This window comes from Anopheles darlingi, chromosome 3 (genome assembly GCF_943734745.1).
Source record: "Anopheles darlingi chromosome 3, idAnoDarlMG_H_01, whole genome shotgun sequence".
Lineage (NCBI taxonomy): Eukaryota > Metazoa > Arthropoda > Insecta > Diptera > Culicidae > Anopheles > Anopheles darlingi.
Window position 1 is genome coordinate 23,438,831 of NC_064875.1, and position 17,322 is coordinate 23,456,152.

Genomic DNA, 17,322 nt, shown 5'->3' on the forward strand with positions numbered 1-17,322 from the left:
TTAGTTGAAAGGTGTTAATTGTATATTTTGAGACACAAATATTTTAGTATCGTCACTCATCGTTCGTTGAAGATGAGCATCAAATACACATTCTAGTCAGCAGCAGATTAAAAGAATAGATTCAATATAGTGTTACTCAGCATATACATTTAATCTTATATTTTACAATGGCTGGTCCATTTCTCGAAAACGAAAATTATTGTAGCAATAAATGTTACCGTCATGACTGAATTGTCCGCTATCTTTATAATATTCGATGGAGTTGACAATTGCACCTTGAATATTCTCATCATATCTCATCGTTCCAGATCGTATTCAATATTTATTCAACGACTATTTGATCGTAATAAAAGAATTTTAATAAACATATCCACGAATTCAAGAGTGTTGGGTTAAACTTGCATATTTTTTCTTAACTCATTATGAATTCTATTCAAACAAGCTGATCCAGTTTTGAACAATGCAAGCTTCAGCATTTCACAGAGCTAAGCCACCGCTGTGGGGGTCCTGCGATACGAAACCGGACTAAAGTCCACCGCACCTCGTCAAGGTCAAACACTTTGCCGGCACAACAATTAACTGCACCGCGAACCAGCGAACGGTTCCATACGATCCACCTGCTCGATATCGGCGATCCCCTTAACCACCCAAGTTGCTCCACTCTTGGTACAATCCAACCATTCGATGAAGGCGTCGAAGTGTAATGTCCGATTACTATAGCTGGCATCGGTGTCCAGCCGTCCCCTAGCAGAGCCCCACAATCATTCCACTACTGCAGCAGAGACCATTTCCATTTGATTTATCTTTTTCTGGCGACTTGCGTCGATACGCGCTGACATTGAATCGAGCCACGATCTGACCGCCATTTTGCATGTTGAACACCCTGTCCCCGAAGGGGGGGGGGGGGGGGGTCCACTGATGGGTGTTGGCTTTAAATCTGGGCCACAAAGCGCACCACACGCTGCTTGTTCGGTTTCCCTTTCATCCAACGAGGAGTTTGTGACCACGTCGAAGCTTCCAGAGCGGAACTCTCGCGTGCGTCAAACCGCGTTTAATGCATGCCATAGTTCCAAACGAATTCCTATCTGACCATTCGGACACACACACGGCTTCCTATGCCTTTCGTCTCATCCTGTGGCTCACATTTTCCCCGGGAAGGACCCACCACCAGCAGCAGCACACACACTGGGGCGCGATTTTTGTCTCCCTTTGTTTTGCTCCATCGAATGTGCAATCATGCGTGGCGCGTATGATAATGAAGCTTTTTACTGCGCCCGGGGCGACCACGAACGGCCACCAACCGACCATCGTCCATCCGTCCTGACTCGCTTCACGTCATTCAGATTCACAGTCAGATTTTCCGATGAAAGCATCGCCCACCCGCCCATTTGCATACCTTTCAGTGGCACGTACTTCGATGAAGACGAAAGCAACGAAAGAAACCGAGACGAAGGCCCATCGTTTAATGGGTTTTCCCCGTCCCTGATTACGAGCCGCCATCACGCGGTATGCCGTCTGTCCGTGCAGAACATCCGTGTGGACCTTCATTACATGCATATATTCAACCTTCAATATGCGGCTGCGAGATGAGATGTTCCGCGGCTAAGGAAGCGCGAATCGTGCTCGTCGTCGTTGGTTATGATTTCTATTTGTTTCCAGCTTTTCCAGCATACACACGTACAATCTCACTCCTCCATTCCCCCAGTGGGAGCCCCGTTGAGCATATTGAGCATTTTTCAAAATCGCCAAACCATCCACCTCCCCCCCAACCCGGGGCCAAATATGTTAAGAATCCGTTCGCTGGCATGACGGTGAGGGTGACGCGACCTCATAACCAACCACTTGGGCACGTATCCTACGAATACCTCCCCGCAAGGCGTGGTGAGCGACAAATTTTTATTGGTTTTCCCTTTCATTGCGGATTCTTAATTCATTGTTTGAACAGAGCTTTGGGGCTTCGAAGGGGGACGGGGCCTTCATTTAGAAATATTCGCGCCAATGAGGGCGAACACACGCACGAGCACATGTGCGGTTCCAATTGATTACCGGGGCCTGGAGGTCGCATGAAGTGTTGCCCAGAAAAGCGTACCGTGTATGAGGGCACTTGGGTCTCCCCCTAGGGGGATGGGATTCTGTCGTTAACCGTGGCGTCTATTGGCTTTGGGCTGAAGAAGCGTTTTGGAGATAATTGTGTTAAGAGAACATCGAGAGTAGTGTTTAATCTCGAAAAAGCTGAGAGATTTAATTGCACAGATATGGTATTTGTTCCAGATTATTAGATAGAATTTATTAAAAAACTGAGAAAACTGTTAATGTTCTGTATTTGTTTCTTTATTTATCTTATAATTTATGAAAGTTATAAAGATTTTCAAATGTCTAATTATTGTTAAAAGACTTCTTTATACTAGCATCAATTGAAACATCTCTTTCTCATCTCCTTTTACTGAATGCCCTATCGTTTAATGGACTTGAACCCGATTTCCTTCTTTAGATTGTCTCAAGCATTTCGACGGATGTAAAATAAAGAGGTTTTTCGAAAGAGCATCCAGTCTGCTATCCATATTATTAATTATTTATTTGATATTCATTAAAACATACCAAATGGAGCAGCAGAGTTAATAAGATACAACAGTTCAAAACGACTCAAACTCATAACGCGGAACATAAACGAACGAAGGCGCAACTGCAACTGCAAAAAAGAAATAATCGGATACGTTTGCGAAACGGAAAGGTCACAATCAGAACGATGGTATACCTAGTTGAACCTATACGTGACATGTAATTCACTAGACAGAACTGGCTCGATTCGGTATTCTGCGTTGGAGCTTGCTAGTTACAAAAGACCCTTGGATTGCTGATTGTTAAAAATTATATTCCTTTTTGTGGAACTCAAATCAGTTACAAATCATTATTGAGGTTGAGGTTTATTGCAGCTACGCGACTGCATTTGTGCCATCACAATCTATTATTAGTTTAATCGTGTTATCACAATCTCAACGCCATGATAGGAGTGTGAACGCTTGTGATACGAGAGGTTCGCCAAGGTTATTTCATTTCTGTTGCACGAATGTTGAACTACCTTTGCATAACTCAACAGATGAAATAAGAGGTGAGATAAAAAAAAATGGATAAAAAAACCAACTTACCGGGAACCGGGAAATACCAGCATGCTGTTAGCATGTTCACACATTATGTGGTGCCCGCAGGTTTGCAATTATGCTGTGGTCCGCTGTCACCGTAGCGCAGATAGAAGAGAAAAAAACCCACACGTTGGGTTTTATCCCGCGAACCATGGCTGTGGCGGCCAGATATGCTCTGTAATTGCTGCCACCACTATTATCTCGCACCACATTTAAAAGAGACACTAGGCGCGCCGCAACATTAGCTCCTTGCATTACCGTTGCCTTGCTTTGCCAACAGGTTTGTCTGCTCCTTGAACTTGACAAACAGAACGGGGTGGTATTCGCGACTGCACACTGGCTGCCAGAACGATCGGACTGATCTGTTGCGTTTCGCGACGCGACGTTGGAAGGGGAAAAACATGTTTGCCTCAAAATATAAGCTACGGTAGGTGTGAGCCACGAACGATCAGTCAGCAGTGAGCCATCGCTGGATGCAGATGACGCGACAGTGCAGTGCGCCCGGTGCATTGGTATCCATTCGACTCGTCGTGCCATCCAGTCCAACACACATCGTGGACAGTGAAAGCCCTAAGCATATAGAAACAAACGGAAAAAAGCGAAGCGAAGCGAAAAGACGCTCCATTGTGCCACAACATAGCCAACCAGTGATCCAGGGTTTTGGGCGGGGAGAAAAAAAAACGGGGACCTGGTTGTGGTGCCTGGTGTCTGGAATGATCTCTGATGAGCGCTGCGGTTGATCGCTTCACGTTGTCACGTTACCGTGATTGTTGATATTATACAATTCGATTTCGACTCGGTGAGTGTGATTACACGTGAGACACACAGACGCGCGCCGCGTAGTAGTGCGCTACGAGCGTCGATAGTGCATCGTCCTTCATTATGAAACTCGATTCGATAAAGTGCCTGACCGGGGTGGTGATTGTAAGTCTCACCGTGAGCTTGGTGGTTGCAGCAGCCTCCTCACCGAACATTGTCATCATCGTTGCCGATGATCTGGTAAGATGCGTCGTACCGGCTTGAGAGGGTTTAATTAGGTGTTGTTTCGTGAGATGCAAAACCGATGGCGCGTTCGATGCAAGGGGTGTGTTGTATGTAGTGGTATTTGGTGTTACCATTATTATCTGTTTCCAATCTAGAGCGATAACTCAATCGGAAAGGTGTTAATAGATCAAGTAGAATGACTATAGCAGCGACATTGAAAATCATCGTATCAGTTGATTATCAGTAGCTATAACTAAAGTATGCGTTGTTATTAGTTATTTTAGTTCGATATAAATATGAGCATCTATTCAAAAACCAGCAAACGACACTTAATATTAGTCTCTAGGATAGCGAGTTCCGTATATTCACATGCTTGCAACGATCTTCAAATTCAATAAGTTGAAGGAATTGGTCACAATGTGACATTGTTTTATAACACCGAAAGTCTAAAAGTGGAACTAAGCAAAGAATCTATCGTTGGCACAACATTAGCTGCAAAACATCTGGATATTTCCTCGCAATCAAATTCGATTTTGTTCATTATTCTTGATTTTATAATAGGTTTTTTAATTTGTTTGTTCATATTATCACTCCTACTCTTGGAATATGATCATGTATGGTGGTGAGAATCGAGAATAGGTTACAGAAGTGAAGGGATCGAGTCACGGCTTGTTCTCTTGTTGTTTGTGTCCGTTCAGGAATAATGATTTTTTTATTTAAAGAATAAGATAATGATTTTAGATCATTAAGGCAACTACAAATGTGCAACCTTTGGCCTGAAAATTACTTCATTTGCAGCCCCCCTTCATATCAGATTCAATTACAAATTCAACTTTAACTAACATACTACGGCCTAATCATGTCTATTCGCAGGGCTGGAACGATGTTAGCTTCCACGGATCGAACCAAATTCCGACGCCCAACATCGATGCCCTGGCCTACGACGGTGTGATCCTGAACCGCCACTACGTACCACCGCTCTGCACCCCCTCTCGGGCATCCCTGATGACCGGGCGGCATCCGATGAACGTTGGCATGCAGAACGATGTCATCATCTCCGACCAACCGTGGGGCCTGGGGCTAGACCAGAAGCTGATGCCACAATACTTCCGGGAGGCCGGCTACCGGACGCACCTGGTCGGCAAATGGCATCTTGGGTTTTTCCGACAAGCGTACACCCCGACACGGCGTGGCTTCGAGACGCACTTCGGTTACCTTGGTCCCTACATCGACTACTGGGATCACAGTCTGCAGATGAACACGGTATGTTTTGTGATGCCAGTTGGCATACAGTTCCGTGTCTTTCTGTTTCTGTCGATGACCGGCACTTTGTCGTCTTTATTGCGCTTGTCTTGTGCGCGTGGTAATTCCAGGTTGTTTCTCGAGTAGGAACAGAACTCCTGAATTAGATGTTCATCACACATCAAACCAACAAGCCACATTTGTGTTGCAATGTCAACGGTGCACTTTATCTAGTTCCTATTGATGTATCAATTAACCTTTTAAAGTTCTTGAAATACTAGCTTCCATCGATGAACTCAAGAACATCTAGGTGCTTGCTGGATGCGTTCAACTTGTCTTCCTTTAAATATAGCAGTTGCCCTCGTTAACAGTGTACACCAAGGCGTAGCTTAAACAACACAACAACCTTGTCACCGCAAGGTGCACTTGCGCAATTAATTTATTATTCACGTCTTCAACGTAACGGCATTGAGCTCAACGGGAGCTTATCTGGCAGCTCAGAGAAATAGTGAAGGCCGTAGCCCGGTTTATTGATGATGCTATGGTAGCTGGTACGGCATCGCTTCAATGCTAGCGATTGCTTGTCCTTCTAGTGTATGTGCAGCATGCTTAGAGGAGCTCTAAAAATTGGACCTTCCACGGTACTCAATAGAAGAAGTTTGTTTCCAATCCATCCGGGAAAGCTCATCTCCGTCACTTGCTTTCTCTCTCTCTCTCCCCAACAGACATCGGCCCGTGGACTGGATATGCGACGGAACACGGCTGTCAACTATGATGCCCGCGGTACGTATGCAACGGATCTGTTCACCACGGAAGCAACACGTCTGATACGTACCCACAACACCACCGATCCACTGTTTCTCGTGCTAACGCATCTGGCGCCGCACACTGGCAACGAAGACGATCCGATGCAGGCACCGGCGGAGGAGATTGCCAAATTTGCCCACATCAAAGACCCAAAGCGCCGTACATTGGCAGGTTTGTGGCGGTGACACACCCCTCCTTGTGACCGTCAAATGCATCCTTTTCTAATCTTTTGTTTCTTCGGGCCAAACTAGCGATGATATCCCGGGTTGATGTCAGTGTCGGTATGGTGTACGATGCGCTACGGGAGCGCAAAATGCTCGATAACACCATCATCCTGTTTTACGCGGACAACGGTGCACCGACCGTCGGTATACACGCCAACAGCGGGTCCAATTATCCGCTACGAGGGGTAAGTTCATTTCAGTTGACCTTATTTACATCTTGATTGGATCGGGTTTTGCCAAACGGATCAATAATACGGAGTTCCAATTTCATTGTAATTTAGCTTATTACGATATACGCACCACGCGTAATTATGGCGTCTGTTGTCCATTTCCATAACTTTTAGGATGACAGTAGAGTGTACAGACAACCACTAAAAGTCTCCCAATACTCGTTTTTGCAGCAAAAATCATCACCATGGGAGGGTGCTGTCCGTGGGGCGGCCCTACTGTGGAGTCCGCTACTCACCCGAAAAGGATACGTCTCAGAGCAATTGATACACGTCAGCGATTGGCTCCCAACGTTAGCGAGAGCGGCAGGTATTCGCAACATACCGCTGCAGGACAGTGCCATCGATGGGCAGGATCAGTGGACGGCTCTACAGTCTGGTGCGGTCGACCTGAAACCGGTCCGTTCGATCGTCATGAACAACGCCGAAGATAGCTGTCACTTTAGTAGCTACGTCAAGCATGGCTGGAAGTACGTCAACGGGACCTGTTCCGATGGGGAGTACGATGGTTGGTTAGGAGATATGGTGCAACCGGACCAGGATGAGCTGCAGCTCTCCGACGCGGACTACTACAAACAACTGACGATACCGGGCAGCATCGGAGCAGCGTTGAACCTGTCGCGCGAACAGGCAGAGAAACTTCGCGCAGAAGCTACCCTTAAATGCGGCCCCTATAGTCCCGATGACATCCCTTGTAACCCGCTCATCACACCCTGTCTCTTTAATCTGCACGAAGATCCATGCGAACGAGTTAACCAAGCGGCCAAACATCCGGTGCTGCTGGCCACACTAACAGCCGAAGTACTGTACTATCGGTTGCGCAGCGCTAAACCCCGGAATCAACCACCGGACAGTCGGTCCGATCCGGCGCGGTTCAACTACACCTGGACCTGGTGGCAAGAGGAACTGGAGGCGCGCCAGACGGCCGCAGACATCGCGTTGGCCTCGCTGGTAGCCGAAGTCGTGCTCGTCCTGTTTGCCGTCGGTCTCGCACTGAAGCTATGCTGGTGCTACTGCAGACAGAAGGTGGAACCCTCTCCGGCACCGAAAGCGAAAACGTAAAATCTGCATACTATCGGTAGTAATAAAGGTGGGCGACGTGTTGGCATTTCAGGGCTTCCAAAGCGCGCTCTATCTTTGCTTCACCTCATTCAGGTCGTACAGGGTTGATCACCAGAGACTATAGCGCTCGCGGACCTGATAAGAGTACGGCGCTAGACTATTCACGGTGTTTGCAACGTCGCGCGCGATATTACAGTTCTGTACTGGCTGACCTAGATGTTTTGGGGAAATGTTGGACGCTGTTGTTATAAGGCAGCTAAATAAAGTCATAAAGTATACTGAGCGGTCTGGTGCCCATTGTTTGTGAGACAGTAATGATAGGTTACCTACTTGCGTTCAAGGGGGGGATATGTTTGAAGCCCAAGTTGGCGTTGCCTTTTATAGTGAGGGTAAAACACATATACGACGGATTTACTTCACCACGCAATTCGCAAACAGAACCATAATGTATTATACGGAACGTCGACCCTTCGATTATTAAATATACTAAAAACTAAGAGATTGTCTCGCTTCTGTACTCGGTGACCTTAATATTGAGGGCTTCTTTGTATATTCTTTTTTATGAAACTATCAGACCTATCTATCTACTTTTTACGTTGTATTTACAAAGCAAATTCTAGAATGATATTATTCTTAACCACATTAGAAACACGCAAAAGACTCACAAAACACGTGTTAAACATTTAAATTGCATGCACACTATCATCACACAAACCATTCTGGGAGTCCATATGACAAAACACAATCTCTCAAGGTCGTACGGTTTACGCGCTTCATTACTGCGCCAACGAGTGGCAGCATCGCTGATTACATTGGGCAGTACTTTTCGGTCTTTAATTAAACCTTATCTGCAACTCAATGAATTCATGCAAAATTAAACCTATCAGCTGGACAGTACAAACGTATTACCGCAATTGAATCAAGTCACACTTCCCGATGCTCGGGATTCACAGCCAGTAGCCGCTTATTAAGATCTCTATCTTGACACAGCATCAATCAACGCTACAGCTCAATTCGAACACACCTGTTCGCAGCTCATTGCAATGGCGGAAAGGCTGGTTTGAAGCGGATACCGTAACGATTCGTCTGGACTTTACGAAGCAACCTCGTTGGAGTCTATTCTATGTGGAATAATGTATTGCAATTGGCTCAGTACCATATCAACAACTGGCGTATTCATATTGCCAACCTGCTTACGAACGGACCTATATGGTTGATAGTAAAACGATCAGTCCCACAATCAGTACGTATCGCAGTCCTATCACGTGCCATCGGTCAATCCCCATGGTGGCAGCTCACATCCCAGCAGTTGGCCTACTACAGCGCTCTATCTATCTCTGCGCCACAAAACCCCGTGTCTATGCCACTCTACTCTCGCCTACTACTGCAATCGCTGCCGGCTACAGGCGCGATCAGGCGTAGTGCAATGAGCTGTAGCATCGAGCCTGCTACGCTCACCATCGTCTCAAATGACGTTTTTGTGTCATCGTAAATTAGTCGGCCCGTTCCGGCCTCAACAACAATCAGCTGTGCCAACACACGCGCCACACAGCAAAAACATTGTGTAGCTAAGGTTCGGATGAAAACGAATTTCCGCCATTCGTTTGCACACAAAATGGAGAGGGGATAATTTTGCAATCCATTTCCATGTGCTAGTAGTTGTTACCGTTGAGGTGCTCCCGGTTTCAAAATATACTGTTTTTCGTTTGCTAGCGTCAATGGAGCAGGCTTACAAAGACGGGATGATTGTCTCTGATAGATCCATCATCCATAGTTCTCTAAATCTTCTTTTCTCGTTAAACCAAAACATTCTCTTAATCTAATTTTTATTTCGATTTAAATTGCTTAACATCAAAGAGCACAATAGTCGAAATGCAGCTCTCTCTTCTACGCATAGCGCAGCATAAAAATAGATGCATTTTCCCATACCGGGAATCGAACCCGGGCCTTCCGGGTGAGAGCCGGATATCCTAACCACTAGACAATATGGGATTTTATTTGATCAGATTAATCAGATTTAATTGATCTAATTAAAAACTAAATAACACCATATTAACAGGATTAAACACTTCAATTGGTAAAACCGTTTAACATTTATTTGTCATTTTAGCTAACTTCACAATTTTTAAACAACCTTTTCCATGAGCAATCGAAGAAAGAAAGTGAATTAAACAGTAAAATAGAAACGCATAGAAAATGGAAAGCAGCTTATCGAAAACGCATTGGAAATGGAGAGGCCCCGTAAACCATTTTTTATCGCTAGAACGACGCACCAGCTGCTAAACCAACTGCGAAATGTAGGTTAATTGGATAGAGACACCTATGTAAATATGTACGCAAATGTGGGAAGTATCTGCGACAATGCAATCGTTTGATTGGTATCCGGTAAACCTTTTTCCTCCCAGAAACCGGTATCGAAATATTGCCTGCATGCGAAAAAAAATGGTAATCCAATTCTGACACTTCCTCCTAAACCATTCTAATCCCTTCAATAGAACTGTGCTGAAAGTGAGCTATTTCTAGCAATTCGATTGAACAAGAATGCCTACCGGAGTGTCTCAAACACGACCACCAAATGCTTCCTGCCTGAAACATCAACCAGTTCATTCACCTAAAACACGATATCAGTGCAGCAAAGACTTTATTACCTTCCGCGTGACACATTATTATCCATTTGGCGCGCAATTACTCACGCAGCGCGACCGACATCACTTCACGCCCCACTGCATGCAACAAATTGTCGAAAAAACTGCAAAATAAACCTCGGCGGAAATTACGGAATTATTCATTATGCCAGTACCGGAGGCGTACACAAAGACACGATCCTCCCTTGGTAAAGGCTCGAGCCGCTAAGACGTAAGTGTTCTAGACAGTGATAACAACGAGCAGCGACCGCATGTCTTCAATCGAGTTGCACATCGCACCCTCCGTTCCCCTCCTTCACGAGTGCCATCTACATAGAGACCCCCCTCCCAGATCTTGTTACCGAGTATCTTGTCGCTGCGACCGGATCCAGAATGCGCGGCGGCGCTCGTCAGCAGCCAGACTCAGACAGTCAGTCAGTCAGTTAGCGGCCAGACATTCGCCAGTGCAGATCGCGGATCGCACCGATCGTTCCGATCCACCAGGTGTGTTCCAGTCCACGGTAGTGGCTGTGGTGTCAGCAAATTCCACCAGAGAACTTAGCCTCGTCCTCGTGTTATCTAGTCTAGCTTGATTGCGGACGACCGGGAACACAGAAAGCGTGTTTTGTGAACGTGAACGTGAATGGTGGATACTAGACCGCGGTCAGCGCACCAGTACACGAAGTGCCAAGAGACAGGCCGGTTGCCATAAGCTATAGGCGCCAGTTAACCACATCTCCGGGAGAACGGGGCTTCGTAGTAATCGAAACCGCTTCGCACCAAACGCAGCCAGTTCCGCGCCATAAAGAAGCAGCAACAGAAGCAATAGTGCCCGGGTAGCCGGGTTTGATTGGAACGGGAAGACGACCATCACCATCACCAGAAGACGCCCGGTTGGTTTGTTGTGGCCCACCAGCATACTCGACTCGACCGGCGCGCTCGGCTCGTACGCTATCGAGGGAGCGAGAGAGAAAGAGAGAGAGAGAACAAGAGTGACGTTGATCAGATAAAATGTAATTGCTTTATTTTGTTCCGAGTTATCGCACTAAGAGATCGTCGGAAGCGCACCGATCGCTGTGGTCTGTGACCAAACTCCACTTCAGATATCGTTCAGTTTCTCATGCGTGTGCCGTGTGCCGTGTGTGTCAGTGTGGTTCTACCTTCTTAAAGGCGCCGATTTAAACGATTGGTAGAAGGGCCATCTGAGCGGCCAGCGTACGATAGCACTGATTCACTGTCAGTGTCATTCCAGTTCTCTCAAGGTCGCAAAGAACCGGGTATGGACGCCAGCATGATGGGGAAGAGGATCACGATCGTCACGATGGTGGCGCTGCTGATATCTGGGCCCACCTTCGCTGAACCCCAGACCACGGAGAGTCCACACATCGTGTTTATCATGGCGGACGATATGGGCTTAAATGATGTCGGATTCCACGGATCGAACCAAATCCCGACGCCCAACATTGACGCACTGGCCTATGATGGTATCATTCTGAATCGGCATTACTCCGCCCCGATGTGCACACCATCCCGGGCGGCATTAATGACCGGTCGGCATCCGATGAACGTTGGTATGCAGCACTACGTCATCGATAGCGATGAACCGTGGGGTCTGGGATTGCAGGAGAAGCTACTACCACAGTACTTCCGAGAGGCCGGCTACCGGACGCATCTGATCGGCAAGTGGCACCTGGGGTTCTACGCTGAACCGTACCTACCAACGAACCGAGGCTTCGATACGCACATCGGTTACCTCGGCCCGTACATCGACTACTGGAGCTACATCTCGAAGATGGACAGTGTAGGTATTCCGATCGTGACGACGTATTCCAGGCGTCTGTGAATCGCCTGTGAACACACGATAACCAGTTCTCTTTGTGGCACTGACATTGAATGTTGAAGGCTAAATTTTGTTTATCACGATATCTCGGGACAAATCGGATTCGCAAAAAAACAATCCACAAAAAACCGATTCCGACGTCCAAGGTAATCCACTACGGTACGGTCAGTTGATTCTAACGCCGAAGATCGAAGTGTGCTCTGCCATTCAAAGTCCTTGCCCTAGTGTAACAGACAAAAAAAACGGGCGTTCGTTTGGGGAGCCCAAGAACCAGTTTATAACCGTCCATGCTTGCACCGCTCCTTATCTCAAGACCAAACCTCAATCCACTTTTTGGGGATTCCGGAATTCAAATTTCGTGAAGGGTGAAGGTGCGCGCTGTTGTTAATTGCTTGCGAATCGAATGAGGCCTACAAACACACACAATTTGTTGGCTCAGCAAGTCGCAATGTCAAGTTCGTGAACAACGTGTAGCACATGGCCGGGCGTTCCAGTGTCTGGGACGGGTGCTGGGGAGTGCTTCAGCCAAGCACGCGTCTTATCACTGCTCAAACAAAAATCCGAGGCTAGTAGGCCAGGCTAAACCGTAAATCACGGAGCGACCATTTTATGATGTCTCATGGCATGCCTTTCCTACCTACAGGCCACCTTCGAGGGGTACGATCTACGGCAAAATCTGGCCGTCAACTACAAACCGAATGGGACGTACGCGACGGATTACTTCACCGAGGCGGCCGTGGAGATCATTCGCTCGCACAACCGGACCGGCGAGCGGATGCTTCTCGTCTTAAACCACCTCGCACCACACACGGGTAACGATGATGCACCGCTGCAGGCTCCCGAGGAAACGATCGAGAAGTTCGCGTACATCCGGGATACCGATCGACGGACGTATGCCGCCATGATGTCGAAACTGGATGATAGTGTAGGGCAGGTGTACCGGGCCTTGCAGCAGCACGGTATGCTCGAGAACTCGATCATCGTGTTTATCAGCGACAACGGGGGAGTTACGCGCGGTATGCACAGCAACAGTGGTTCCAACTATCCACTCCGTGGTGTAAGTGTTCAACATGGAACGTCACATCGGGTCCGTAGAGGGGTTATTGACCATTGATCGACTTGATTCCCGTTGCAGCAAAAGCATTCCCCCTGGGAAGGAGCGGTCCGTACAGCTGCCCTTATCTGGAGTCCACTGCTGAAGGACCGGCAACGGGTCTCGAACCAGTGGTTCCATATCTCGGACTGGCTCCCGACACTGGCATCGGCTGCCGGTATTCCAGCGTACCGGGGCGACAACCTAAGCGACATCGATGGTATCGATCAGTGGGAAGCGTTGGCCTATGGAACCGGGAATCCTCGGCAGCGCGTGATGAATAATCTGGACGAAATCTTCGGTTACACCAGCTACGTGGATAATGGGTTGAAGTACGTGAATGGTACGACCCTGGATGGGGTTAACGATGGGTGGTACGGTGCGATCGATGACACCGATACGCTGCCCTCGAACGCAGAGTATCTGCGCACCGTTATGGCGAGTCACGTCGGCCGGTTGACCAAGCCGGACGAGAAGGTCGTATCGTACTTGCGGGAGCACGCCCGCATCGACTGTGGCAACGACATCGGTAACCGTGACTGTAATCCGCTCCGGAGGCCTTGCCTGTTCGATATCATCAACGATCCGTGCGAGATGCACGATCTGTTCGAGCGGTATCCGGACAAGGTGCGCCAGATACAGGAACGCGTCGAGAAGTACCGGTTGAGGGCGGCCAAACCACGCAACCGGCCCCATGATCCGGCGGCGGATCCGAGCAAATTCGGTGGCGTCTGGAACTGGTGGCGAACGGATCCGTCCCGGTCGGATCTGAACGCGGCGGCCGACGAAGCACATCCGATACCACCGCCATCGCACTCCCTGCCCAAGGACACGCAGCTCATTGTAATTATCCCGATCGTTGTCCTGTGTGTGATCTTTGTAATTGGTACCTTAATTTATCTTTCGAACAAAAACGTCATTAAACTGTGCCGACGCAGGACCAAGCAGAGCTCGGCCAACATGCCCAGCGAGATCCCAACCACCAGCCACGAGACCACCACCACGGGCAGCAGCGCGACTGCTGGTGGTGCCGGTGGTAAACCGAATCCGACCGAGGCCGTCTTTAGCTCGAATATCTACGTCATTAGCGATAGGGATATGGACCGGTGAACGGGGCCATCGCGAACCGTGTTCGGTAAATTTTGTCGATTTGTTCTGCTTCGTTTTTAATTTTTTTAATTATAAGGACTAACACCGAGATGATGGTACGGGAGGGAAATTAACACGGTAGAGTTGATTAAATTATTGCGAAGTTCGCGCGCTTAACGGAGTGCAATGGTTCTCTTATTAACTGCGGTTGATGCGCGGAAAGTGGCACTAAACAAAACTAATCGCACTGGTGGTGTAGATGGTGGATACTAGCATTTTCTATAGGTGTACGTAAAGAACATTCCTTTCTTTGCCATTTTTCCAGCGATACCAAACCAAGCGCCTCATATTGGACACGAGTAGGATGATGCACCACATTGTCTGTGTTGAAATAATAAATCAACTGCATTACTAAACTGCGATGTGTTTGGTCTCCTCTTCGATTGGATTTTGCTTGTGCCTTGGGAAATGGTTCCGATAGGCATCTCAAGGGATACAAGAGATCACTTTCGCTTTTTTGTCCTCCAAAACACGCCTCCCAAAACCTTTTTGCCGCCTTCTGTAGTTCCTTGCCGTATCCTGCACAGGGGAGGCTGCACTGTTAATCTTTAGACCGTTAATAAATGTGTTTGGAGGCATAGAATGGGGGAACGCGTCCAAAGAGTTTTATTTTGTGTGCTTAACTAGAAAAGAAGGCTAATAAGCGAATTCTTCCCAACAAGTTTTATCGAATCACGTTTCTCTTAACCCTTGAAGTACAACTTTTCTAGAAATGTGCACATCACTGTAGCGCAACCGAAAAAAGGGACCCGGGTTCAGGAGTCGGCAGCTGCAGGAAACGAAAACCGTACTTGCCGACTCCTGAACCCGGTTTAAAGTGCCTGTGTGACACTTTCGCCAAAACACGGAGCTGTCATCCCCGATTTGGAGTTTTTTTCGGCAAAGAAAACCCCGCATTTAAACATGAATTTCTTAGTGAAAATCGTTCTTCTGATTAACTTCTTGGCATTCAACACGTTCCTCCACGTGCAGGCCGTGAGTAGCTTCATTCACCCTGCAACATGAAACGGAACTAAAGCCCCTCTCGTCTCCTACAGAACTCTCTAGAGTACGATGGCTGGCTGAATATTGCTCTTTATCACGCCTTGGACTACGACGAGCCGACCAAGTTCACTCTCCGGGGCAACGTGACCATCACGAACCGCAACACCGGTCTGGCATCGGTCGCCCAGGAACCGCTCTCGCTGCAGGATCGCAATAAACTGAAGCGCCTAGCCCAAGAGAATCGACTTTATCGATTGCAGGCACACGTTACCGATTCCGACGGGGTTACCACTTTCCTGACCTCCTCCAAAGCGGTATGTTGCGATTAAGAATGCTGCTAGAAAGAAGTTCATCTCCTGATCCCTCTCGTTGTTCTTCCATACAGTGCGCTCTGGCCAAATCACAGCTGACGGATGTACTGTGGGTTTCGCTCGACCACACCGGCACCGTAACCGGGGTTACGCAGTCCGTCAGCAACGGTAACACGAACAACTGTCTTGACCTAACCACCAGTGATGTGGATGTGCTCGATGAGTTCAACACCGACGTGTATGTGAAGCACACCGAATCGGCTCCCATTCCCGATACGGCCAGCTTCATCCAGAAGATGGAACGAGAACGCGAAGCCAGGGAGCGTGGTGAAACGAAGGACAATCGTAGCTTCTTCGCGAAATATGTAAGTAATCCCGAGTGCCCGGTGAAGGCAAATCTCTATCGTTTCATTTTTACACTTCCAGTGGATGTACCTTGTGCCGGTAGTCATTCTGTTACTAATCTCTGCCACCAATCCGGAAGCTGGACAGCAACGTTAAGCCTTAACGAGTGTGTTTGCCTAGCCGTATTACGAAACCAAAAAATACGAACAATAAAACGCAATCCGTTACTGGTTCACTAAAGGAAGAGGACTATATTAATGGCACTACTTCTTGCCCTTCCCGCTCGACACATCAATCTCGGCCTCGAGTTCGGCCGTCTTTTTCTGCAGTTTTTCCATCATTTTTTCCTCCTTCTCCTTCCGCTTGGCTTCCTTCACCTTCTTGCGATCTTCACGTTCCTTCTGGGCCAGCATCTCCTGGAACCGTTCGTCGCGTGGATCCACCTTGAAGCCAAAGTGTCGCCGCACCTCTTCCACTAACCGGTCCTTGCGTTCCTTGGCCGCCCGTGCTTCGCGTTCCTTCTTTTCGATCTTAGCGTTCAAATCCGACGTCCACTGGTCCAGTTTCTCCAACTTGCGCGCAATTTCGGCCTCCCGGGTTTCAATCGCTGCCTTGCGGGCCTTCTGGGCTGCCTTGTTTTCGTCCATCATTTGGCGCAGGGTGAAGGGAAAGGCCACCTTTTCGTATTCTGCCCGCTCGTACGCTTCCTTTTCGGTTGGGAAGCAAATTCCTGCAGAGATTAAACCATTCAAATAAGTAGATAGCCAACGAAAGAGCGATCGAGCAGTGACTTACGAGGATCCGTGCCGCTGCTTTCGATGCCGTATCTGCCGAGCATCATCCGTCTGTATTTGACCGTCTCGTGAATCCAGGATTGCGACTGTTCGTAGGGCAGCACATCCTGCAGCATGTTCCGATGCTGGGGCAGTAGGCGCGATTTGTTCCGCAGCGCGTTGATACGTTCCTCGCGTGCTTCGATCGATTCTGCATCGTCCTCCACGAACGTTACCGGTAACTCCGTCGCCTCAACCACTTCCTCTAGCTCGGCCTGTTTTTTCTCCAACCGCGCGGCACTGACTGTGAGGGTGCGACGGAACTGTCCTAAACACTCAGTGGCACTACTCCGGAGCACTAGGAAGGGACGCATTTTGTAGGAAAACATTTCCCGGCCGCAATTTCCGTTGTGTAAGCACTTTTCCGGAGGTGGATCAGAGAGGGCGGCGTGATTGTCAAGCGCACTTTTGACAGCGACACTTTGACAAGCACGCACAATAAAAACACACAAAACGG

General features: G+C 48.1%; 4 protein-coding genes and 1 non-coding gene across 8 annotated transcripts; 3 read left to right on the plus strand and 2 right to left on the minus strand.

Annotated features, from left to right (window-relative positions):
* Nucleotides 1-3,604: 3,604 nt before the first annotated feature.
* LOC125956609 (arylsulfatase B-like) lies at nucleotides 3,605-8,200 on the plus strand. Its single transcript, XM_049688668.1, has 5 exons — nucleotides 3,605-4,139; nucleotides 4,998-5,387; nucleotides 6,092-6,344; nucleotides 6,425-6,582; nucleotides 6,799-8,200. Exons 1-5 carry the CDS (start codon nucleotides 4,023-4,025, stop codon nucleotides 7,684-7,686), a joined length of 1,806 nt encoding a protein of 601 aa, XP_049544625.1. The 5' UTR covers nucleotides 3,605-4,022; the 3' UTR covers nucleotides 7,687-8,200.
* A 1,406-nt stretch (nucleotides 8,201-9,606) lies between these two features.
* On the minus strand, nucleotides 9,607-9,678 carry Trnae-cuc (transfer RNA glutamic acid (anticodon CUC)). Its single transcript has one exon. It is a non-coding gene; the product is annotated as a tRNA-Glu (tRNA).
* Nucleotides 9,679-10,738: 1,060 nt separating this feature from the next.
* LOC125956602 (arylsulfatase B-like) lies at nucleotides 10,739-14,773 on the plus strand. 4 transcript variants are annotated; one of them, XR_007469193.1, is made up of 5 exons: nucleotides 10,739-12,111; nucleotides 12,794-13,207; nucleotides 13,286-14,086; nucleotides 14,182-14,378; nucleotides 14,658-14,773. XR_007469193.1 is itself a non-coding variant. In XM_049688655.1 (4 exons), exons 1-3 carry the CDS (start codon nucleotides 11,590-11,592, stop codon nucleotides 14,351-14,353), a joined length of 2,004 nt encoding a protein of 667 aa, XP_049544612.1. In that variant the 5' UTR covers nucleotides 10,739-11,589; the 3' UTR covers nucleotides 14,354-14,378; nucleotides 14,658-14,773. The 4 variants fall into 4 exon arrangements, 3 of the variants coding, with proteins under 3 accessions (XP_049544612.1, XP_049544613.1, XP_049544611.1); XM_049688655.1 differs by having other exon boundaries at nucleotides 13,286-14,378; XM_049688656.1 differs by having other exon boundaries at nucleotides 14,182-14,768.
* Nucleotides 14,774-15,229: 456 nt separating this feature from the next.
* On the plus strand, nucleotides 15,230-16,255 carry LOC125956644 (ER membrane protein complex subunit 10). Its single transcript, XM_049688721.1, has 4 exons — nucleotides 15,230-15,367; nucleotides 15,430-15,690; nucleotides 15,762-16,052; nucleotides 16,114-16,255. Exons 1-4 carry the CDS (start codon nucleotides 15,296-15,298, stop codon nucleotides 16,186-16,188), a joined length of 699 nt encoding a protein of 232 aa, XP_049544678.1. The 5' UTR covers nucleotides 15,230-15,295; the 3' UTR covers nucleotides 16,189-16,255.
* A 20-nt stretch (nucleotides 16,256-16,275) lies between these two features.
* On the minus strand, nucleotides 16,276-17,322 carry LOC125956640 (growth arrest and DNA damage-inducible proteins-interacting protein 1). Its single transcript, XM_049688714.1, has 2 exons — nucleotides 16,828-17,322; nucleotides 16,276-16,762 (listed from the first exon to the last, which is right to left on the minus strand). The coding sequence occupies exons 1-2, from the start codon at nucleotides 17,192-17,194 to the stop codon at nucleotides 16,296-16,298; spliced, it is 834 nt and encodes a 277-aa protein (XP_049544671.1). The 5' UTR covers nucleotides 17,195-17,322; the 3' UTR covers nucleotides 16,276-16,295.